This window comes from Ascaphus truei, chromosome 8 (genome assembly GCF_040206685.1).
Source record: "Ascaphus truei isolate aAscTru1 chromosome 8, aAscTru1.hap1, whole genome shotgun sequence".
Taxonomy (NCBI): Eukaryota; Metazoa; Chordata; class Amphibia; order Anura; family Ascaphidae; genus Ascaphus; species Ascaphus truei.
Genome location: NC_134490.1, coordinates 81,223,974 through 81,233,254, shown reverse-complemented (window position 1 = coordinate 81,233,254; position 9,281 = coordinate 81,223,974). Strand labels below are relative to the sequence as shown.

At 48.3% G+C, this 9,281-nt stretch overlaps 1 protein-coding gene across 1 annotated transcript; it reads right to left on the bottom strand.

Moving 5' to 3' along the window:
- Positions 1–302: 302 nt before the first annotated feature.
- LOC142502199 (uncharacterized) lies at positions 303–3,214 on the bottom strand. Its single transcript, XM_075613070.1, has 2 exons — positions 2,817–3,214; positions 303–2,619 (listed from the first exon to the last, which is right to left on the bottom strand). The coding sequence occupies exons 1-2, from the start codon at positions 3,212–3,214 to the stop codon at positions 303–305; spliced, it is 2,715 nt and encodes a 904-aa protein (XP_075469185.1).
- Positions 3,215–9,281: the final 6,067 nt, after the last annotated feature.

The following is a 9,281-nucleotide window of genomic DNA, read 5'->3' as shown; positions in this document are numbered from 1 at the left end:
TGTAGTATGGAAATATTGTATTGTTTCTCTCGCATAAGGTCTGTATTGAGTACATCGTGATGATGACGTTGGGGAGCTTCTAGACCTAATTGAAGTATTGTTTTGTTATTGATAGAGAGACATGTATCTTCTAACAATATGAGTACCTCGTTGAAAATGTCAGGTGAAAAGGTAACATTGAGTGATGGGTTGTGTCTCTGTGCTTTGTGAAGTATATCTTCACTCATGCTTTCTCGATATGTGTTCCATAGAGTGTTGGGGTTTGATGGGTTGCACGTGGTAAGGATAATGGCAAAAAGATTTCAAATTTTGGTTGGCAATGACTGTAATGCAGCTTCGGCTAATGTAGTATTCCAGTGTTGATCATCCTCTAGTAATCCAAGTTTTTGGCAAGCTTCTCGATAAGTCTCACACACTTGACCGTTGACAGTTTTTATAGCGTCAAAAGATGTTGGGCCTGGAACGGTATGAAGTAGAATTCTGAGAAAGAAGCATTCAGCGTTGTTTGGGTGAACTGTGTAGACACGCCCTATGGCTTCACTTGCAAGGGCATCAGTTCCGGGAACAGGTGTGCCCTGCTTTCTTTTCTTGAACTGTTTTGTGGATGCATTCCAAGTGTAATATTGTGGAGTTTGTGGATAAAGCAATGTGCGTGCAAAAGAGTCGTGTTGACATAATTGAAAGAAGGCAGTTAAAGTAGTGTTTGGTGGTTGAGCAGCAAGTGCCTCTGCGTTGGCAGGTGTGAAATATACTCTCTGTCCATTTTCTAAATGAATAGTCAGGTGAACAACGGTTGGGTGTCGTTCGTGAATGGGAAAAGCGAAAATCCTCCAAACGGCTTCATTACTACTTATATATCTTCCTAGCTGGTAGAGTGTAACTTCGTCATGGATGTGTTCATTTGTGATTCCAAAAATGGCCATGTCGCTTCCTTTGTTGACATACTTGCAAATGTATTTAATTGATTTAACAGAATTACAGTATTCCACATTAATGTGTGCGTTATAAATTTTTGTTAGAAGTGGACAATATGGAACAACCCATTTGTTGTCGACTTGGATGTGTTTGTTGTTGCGAATAGTAATTGTTGCTGTGTATCCGCCGTCTGTGGGAGCGCGTCTTCGATATTGAGGATATCCATCATCTCCACTTTGTGTGTCTGCAATGAATGTTTTAGGGAATTGTTTGGTGCATTTACCGTCTTTCATACATGGTGCATGAATATTGATGTTTCCACATGGTCCATGAATCATATTTTTAGTGACTATTGCAAATAGTATAGGGTCTTCTTGAGGATTAGGCAACTCAGCAGAGATAACGTTATCGATGTCAATGGAATGTAGTTTTTCTTTGAGCCATATAAGAATATGAGCATGTGGAAGACCTCTTTTCTGCCATTCTATTGAGTACATCCAGCATCGTGTTTGTCCAAATATATAAGTCTTAGTGATGATGTGAATTAATGTGATGAGTTTTTGGCGAAATACTCTTGCGATTAAGTCGTGTCGATCACTGTGAGCCTGTCCATCCTGAAGTTCTTGTTTTATTTCTGGCCAAGCTGGATTACATGTAAATGTAATAAAAAAGTCTGGTCGTCCATATGCGCGAACATATGCCATAGCGTCCTGAGCATATTCGTGCATGTGTCGAGGACTTCCCGTGAATGTTGCTGGTAGAATGAACATTTTTCCAATGTTGTCAACGTTACCATCGTTGCCAACAGCATCCCTGAGATGTATGTATTGATCAACGCGTAGTTTTTTTTGATGTAAGCGTATGTATAGAAGACGCTCACTTTCAATTTTAGCATACATGTCAACAATAAACTGATGAAATAGTTGTCGACAATGTAAAATGTGGTTTTGCGATGCATCTCGTATCATTAATCTGTAAGCGTAGAAGTCCATAGCGGATACAGTTTTGTTAGTGTTTGCCTTTGAAGTTGGGTGTACTTGCATGATGTTGAAGTGATAGCCATCGTCACCGTTCCAAAGTATGAGAGGGTATTGAAGAGCATCATATGAGCGATGTGTTTCAGAAATGCGTGTGAGTGAATGAGCGCGCCGCTGAAGAATTATGTCCCGTGTATTAAATTGTTCCCCCGCTATAACAATAGCGACTTCGTTGATTTGAGGTGCATTAAAGCGACGTTCATGTTGACCCACTGGTGTTTTGTCGGCTCGGATAATGACTTGATAGTCATCAGTTGGCATGCGTTCAAGTGATGTTTTGAATGTGTTAATGAGATGGTTGTGTTGATGTAACATCCTTTGTAAGGAGATGACAATGTCACGTCTTGTATTGGGTATCCAATGGCATCGTTGATCAGCTTCTTGTTGTTCATCGCCCATGAAGTAAATTTGCAAGAATTGTGGATCTTGGTCTGGTAATGGGAGAAGAGAGCCGGCCCTGTGGTAAACTTGACCTTGTACTTTAAAAGTACTTTTAAATCCAATTTGTTCAACTATGGATGTAGCACCAAAGGATGTCATTTGGAAACAGGAGTTGTATTTGCGTATGTTTTGTAGGAAATGTTTAGATTCTGAAGTTGTCCCTGACATGTATGAAAGAAGTGGATCTGGGGGTGAGTGTAGAGGTGGTAGCTGAACTTTGCCATTGCTGCAGCACATTCCAGCTGATTCATGTTGGAATTTTTTTGCTTGACAGTAGCGACATATAGTGTCCATGTGTCCAATGTTGACCTTTGGATGTTGCTGGTATAGTATGTGTGGATTATATATGAAAGCGGCACGTAGCAAAGTGTAATTAGTTGAATGCGTACATGTAGTATGTGTGTCTTGTAGTGCTTATTGTACTGTGTGTGTTGGTGTGTCTTGGTGTTGTTTTGATGTGCGCCGTATTGTTCTGTCTTTAGCAAGGCGTGTTTCATGTTGTTGTGGAGTCTCGGTGGCTCTTCTTGTTGTAGCTCGTAGTCGCATTTTCTGCAGACGTATTTCATGTTGTTCTGTAGTCTCTGCGTCTCGTGATGTTGTAGCACGTTGTTGGTCTTTTGCAAGGCGTGCCTCATGCTGTTCTGTAGTCTCTGAAGGTCTGGATGTTGTAGTACGTTGTTGGTGTTCTGTAGTGTGAGCGTCTGTTGATGTAGTGGGTGTGTCTCTGTGTTTTTGTTGTTGTTGTTCTCGTTGTGTTGCTCTTCTGATTCTGGCTCTGTCTCTTTGTTGTGCAAGGCGTGTTTGGCGCTGTAGTGTTTCATTAGCAGGTGATGTTGTGTGTGTGTGTGTGTTGTTGAGTAGTTGTGTTAGGATGCTGTGTGTGTATTTGTGCGTTTGATATACCTGCTGTGTGTGTATTAAATGGAATTAGTGTGTGATGTTGTTGTGTGTAATGTGTTGGTGTTGATGTTGTGGTTGTGAGGATTTGTTGTTGACCTATTGTGTATTCCGTTGTGAGTTGTTTGTTAGCATTGTGTGCGTGGATTTCAATGTGTGTGAAATGGGTGTGTGCATTGTGTGGTGCAGTACATATAATTTGTGTGTGTGTGTGCGTGTCACGTTCATTGTCAGGGTGTGTATGTTTTGTTTTGCGAAGGTGTTTTTTGGGTGGCATGTTTTGTGTTGTGAAGATGTGTGTTTGGTGTTGTTGTTGTGATGTGCGTTATTGTAGGTGTTGTAGAGGTGTTGTGTGTGTAAGTTGTGATGTGTTGTTAAAAGTTGTTGATGTGTGTGTTGAGGTAGGTGTTGTGTGTGATGTTAGTGAAGTGTTTCAGTGCGATTGTGTTTACAATACTTCCTGATGTTGTTGTGTCAAGGCGCAGTTCGATCCAATGATTGTATTGTGTGTTTTGGCACAGCGTTGAAGCGTCGAGGTGTTGAAGGCATCCGGTTGTGGTCTGTGAAAAGTTTGTAAATTGATAAAGTATGACAGTATTGAGGGGTATTTATTTGTGTTTGGTGTGCGTTTGTGTAGGTGTTGAAATGTTGTGTGTGTTTTTGTTTTGTGTTAATGTTGGCTGTGTGTGTGGCAGAATAGTGTGTGTATGTAATTATTGTGTGTGATTGTTGATTGTGTGGGGTGTGTGTGTGGATGAGTGAGTGTGTGATGTGATAGTGAGTGTGTGGTGTGTGAGTGTGTGTGTCAATGTTGGTTAGTTGAGTGTTTGTGTGCAATAAATTAGACAGATGTGTAAATAGTAATGTTTTGTGTAAAATATGTTATTGAAAGGAAGAGGTGATTTATTGTGCTTGGTGTGTTGGTAGCGGAGGTGTTGTGTTGTTGTATATGTTTGTGTGTGGTGGGATGTTGATGTGCAATGGGAGTGGGTGGTGAGACGTGTAAATGTGCATTGTATTCAGTGTAGTGTGTATGTTGAAGGGTAGGTAATTGGAACAGTGGGTTGGGTGTGTCTGTTTGTTTAGTGGTGGTTGTGTTGTGTGTGGTAGTTAAGGTTATGTTGAAGTGTTGTTTTGTGTGTTGTATCAGCAGAGGAGGTTGGTGTGTGTGTGTGAGTACGTGTGTTGCGTGGTTGAGGGCGTGTGGCGTTGCTGAGTGCGTGTGTGTGTGCATGTGTTTGTGTATTTGTGTGTGTGTTGTGTGTGATGGTGTGTGGTGTGTGTGAGAGCATGTGTGTATGTGGCGTGTGTGATGGCATGTGTGTGTGTATGACGCATGTTGTGTGTGTGACGTGTGTGAGTGCGTGTTGTTGGTCATAGACATGTTGTAAATTGCATGTTTTTGAGTGTAGTGTGTGTATTATGAGGGTGAAGGTGAGGTGTGATTTGTTGTTATGTGTGGCATAGAATGACAGGATGTTTGCGTGTGTGTGTGTGTATGAGGGGGTTTTGTGTGGGTGAGTGTTGTGTGTGAGTGGTGGTGTGAAAAGTGTTTTAGAATAAATTATACAGACAGTGAAATTGTTAGGAAAACATATTTTATTGTAAGGAACAGCTGAGTTTCAGTGGTACTGCTGCGGCCAAGTTTATTCGAGCATTTGCCCGTTCTTGGCCGCAGCAGTATCCTGGCGCGCGCCGGAGGGTGACGGGCGCGCGCCGAAGCAGCGGAAGAGCGCCCTCCGATCGGGGCGCTCTCCCTACCGCTGCCGGGTCCGCCGGGTCCCCCGGAACCCCCTGCCGCCGTCCCCCACATCGCGGGACACCAGGGCTCCCTCGGGGAGCCCTGGACGCGCGTGCAGGGGGCGCAGGCTCCCGATGACGCGTGACCGCGCGTCGGTGACGCGCGGCACGCCGAGGGGCGGCCACTAGCAAGCCGGGAAATCTCCCGGCTTGCGGAACCGGCCACACTTTAATAAAGTGTGTCGGTAGTGTAGGTGTTGTCATACAGTGTGTGAGGTAGCGGGAGTGACATTGGTGGCATGCTGTTTGACTGTAGTCCGCGGCGTCGCGGTCTGGTTGCGGAGGGAGATGTGTGAGGTGCAGGAGATGTAAGGCGTGCTGGGCGTTCCGCGGGAGGTAGAGTGTGTGAGGTAGCGGGATAGCGGGAGTTACATTGGTGGCATGGTGTGTGGTGTGTGTGAGAGCATGTGTGTGTGTTGCTGGTGTGTGATGGCGTGTGTGTGTGTATGAGGCATGTTGTGTGTGTGACGTGTGTGAGTGCGTGTTGTTGGTCATACACATGTTAAAAATGGCATGTTTTTGAGTGTAGTGTGTGGCATAGAATGACAGGATGTTTGCGTGTGTGTGTGTGTGTGTGTGTGTGTGTATGAGGGGGTTTTGTGTGGGTGAGTGTTGTGTACATTATACAGACAGTAAAATAGTTAGGAAAACATATTTTATTTCAACGAACATCTGATTTCCAGTGGTAGGTGTTGTCATACACTGTGTGAGGTAGCGGGATAGGGGGAGGAACATTGGTGGCATGGTGTGTGAGTGTAGGCCGCGGCCTAGCGGTCCGGTTGCGGTAGGGAGCTGTGTGAGGTGCAGGAGATGTGGCGTGCTGTGCGGTCCGCGGGAGCTACACTGTGTGAGGTAGCGGGATAGGGGGAGGGACATCGTTGCCATGGTGTGTGAGTGTAGGCCGCGGCCTCGCGGTCCGGTTGCGGAGGGAGCTGTGTGAGGTGCAGGAGATGAGGCGTGCTGTGCGGTCCGCGGGAGCTACACTGTGTGAGGTAGCGGGATAGGGGGAGGGACATCGTTGCCATGGTGTGTGAGTGTAGGCCGCGGCCTCGCGGTCCGGTTGCGGTAGGGAGCTGTGTGAGGTGCAGGAGATGAGGCGTGCTGTGCGGTCCGCGGGAGCTACACTGTGTGAGGTAGCGGGATAGGGGGAGGGACATCGTTGCCATGGTGTGTGAGTGTAGGCCGCGGCCTCGCGGTCCGGTTGCGGTAGGGAGCTGTGTGAGGTGCAGGAGATGTGGCGTGCTGTGCGGTCCGCGGGAGCTACACTGTGTGAGGTAGCGGGATAGGGGGAGGGACATCGTTGCCATGGTGTGTGAGTGTAGGCCGCGGCCTCGCGGTCCGGTTGCGGTAGGGAGCTGTGTGAGGTGCAGGAGATGTGGCGTGCTGTGCGGTCCGCGGGAGCTACACTGTGTGAGGTAGCGGGATAGGGGGAGGGACATCGTTGCCATGGTGTGTGAGTGTAGGCCGCGGCCTCGCGGTCCGGTTGCGGTAGGGAGCTGTGTGAGGTGCAGGAGATGTGGCGTGCTGTGCGGTCCGCGGGAGCTACACTGTGTGAGGTAGCGGGATAGGGGGAGGGACATCGTTGCCATGGTGTGTGAGTGTAGGCCGCGGCCTCGCGGTCCGGTTGCGGTAGGGAGCTGTGTGAGGTGCAGGAGATGAGGCGTGCTGTGCGGTCCGCGGGAGCTACACTGTGTGAGGTAGCGGGATAGGGGGAGGGACATCGTTGCCATGGTGTGTGAGTGTAGGCCGCGGCCTCGCGGTCCGGTTGCGGAGGGAGATGTGTGAGGTGCAGGAGATGTGAGGCGTGCTGTGCGGTTCGCGGGAGCTACACTGTGTGAGCTAGCGGGATAGGGGGAGGGACATTCGTGGCATGGTGTAGCGGGGTAGGGGGCCTCGCGGTCTGGTTGCGGTAGGGAGATGTGTGAGGTGCAGGAGATGTGAGGCGTGCTGTGCGGTTCGCGGGAGCTACACTGTGTGAGCTAGCGGGATAGGGGGAGGGACATTGGTGGCATGGTGTAGCGGGGTAGGGGGCCTCGCGGTCTGGTTGCGGTAGGGAGCTGTGTGAGGTGCAGGAGATGAGGCGTGCTGTGCGGTCCGCGGGAGCTACACTGTGTGAGGTAGCGGGATAGGGGGAGGGACATCGTTGCCATGGTGTGTGAGTGGAGGCCGCGGCCTCGCGGTCCGGTTGCGGGAGGGAGATGTGTGGCGTGGAGGGGAGGGGGGGTTTGAAGAGGCAGTCTGCAGTGTTTGGTGTTGTGTGAATGTGTGTGTGTGCTGTGTTTGTGCGTTGTGTGTAGATTCTGTACCTGATTCGGCAGTCTGTGGTAGCAGACGTGAAGGTTTTGATAGCTGTGAAGCGTGGCCCCAGAGCAGGTTGAGGATTAGAGGATTAGGTGTTGCAAAAGCAAAGCGTTCCCAAAACTCAGTGAGGGGTGGGACAGTGTGGAAGGGCATTGGTGTTGGGCATTGGTGTTGGACGCAGGCCAATGAGAGGTGTGCGGGGGCGGGCATTGGACGCAGGCCAATGAGAGTCAGTGAGGGGTGGGACGCAGGCCAATGAGAGATGTGCGGGGGCGGGCATTGGACGCAGGCCAATGAGAGTCAGTGAGGTGTGGGACGTAGGCCAATGAGAGGTGTGCGGGGGCGGGCATTGGACGCAGGCCAATGAGAGTCAGTGAGGGGTGGGACGCAGGCCAATGAGAGGTGTGCGGGGGCGGGCATTGGACGCAGGCCAATGAGAGTCAGTGAGGTGTGGGACGCAGGCCAATGAGAGGTGTGCGGGGGCGGGCATTGGACGCAGGCCAATGAGAGTCAGTGAGGGGTGGGACAGTGTGGCATTGGTGTTGGACGTAGGCCAATGAGAGGTGTGCGGGGGCGGGCATGGCCTGAGCCGGAGTGACAGGCCCAAGGTCCAATGCGATTGACCCTTGGGACGCAGACATACAGTGATTTCACAAATATATAGTAGATTAGTTTAGTTTAATATAGCTTTATTTCGTTTAATTATGCTTGTCCAGTTAGCAGCAATGTATTTTGTTCTGCTGGAATGGTCAATAAAGCTTTGTTATTGTGTTCCTATGTTGCCCACATCCAAAATGGCCACACTGCCTTTGGTACTTCCTTTTGCCCTTAGATCGGCACTGAGTCGCTCTGTTATGACGTCATCAGGGTCTGATTTTTGGCGCGAAATGGCCCACAGGTAAGAGGGTATATAATGGATGTTATCACATTGTGTTTTATCCTTGAAAAAGAACGCTGCGACGTTCGAAATGCATTGGATGGGTCTTTTGCCACATTAAAGTGCCCTTTTAATCATTTTTTGGTCCTGGTTTCTTCCTGCTCCGTTTGTGCTGGTGCGCTTTTTGGTCTCCCTTTTCCCTGTATTGCATTGAGTAGCTGCACAGCCTGCCTGCCTGCCCTACCAGGATGTGAGTATTTGCATATTTTTCAGGGGAACCTGCCAATGAGACTGATGGTGAGTGGGTTGCACCACACACCACCTGTCTTCAGGAGGATAGTACCCATTATATGACACAATAGGTACTATATCAATTGTTAGTACCCTGGTACAGTGGTCTGGCTTACACTGGCGACACACTTTATTCGAGCTCGGCTAGTCCCACGAATTCGGGTATACCCGGGTGTATTGAGGTTTGTGACTGTTTTCTGCCCGAGTGCATTGAGTTATTTTCCAAGCCGGGATTGAAGCATTTTATTCCAGCTGGCTGCAATACTGCACAGTATATATATATATACTGCATTACAATTCATGAATTTATGCCATCTGGTAGACATGCGAAGCATTGCAGCCTATTAAATCCTAATCATTATCATTTAACAGATCAGCCGCCCATCAGCCAGGCATGAACCCAGGCTGGGAAGGCAAATGCAACGGGGCTTGTCAGAGGTGAGGAGCGGCGCATTCCAGGTATCTGCCAGGTACATACCGGGTATTTGCTCGGATAAAGTGTGTCGGTGCAGTATTATCATTTTGAGATATACCTGCATTTGAGCGCTTCAGCTATTTTCCATAGGAGCAGCATATAAAATGTTCTAACCTACATAGAAAAAGAAGCACAAAAAATTAGACAGCTATGAGGTGATGTGCCCTGTTAAATATACTGTAGGGCACAGATAACGAGAAAGCAGGCACAGAATACATAATATTTAGAGCATAAAGAGAATAATAAC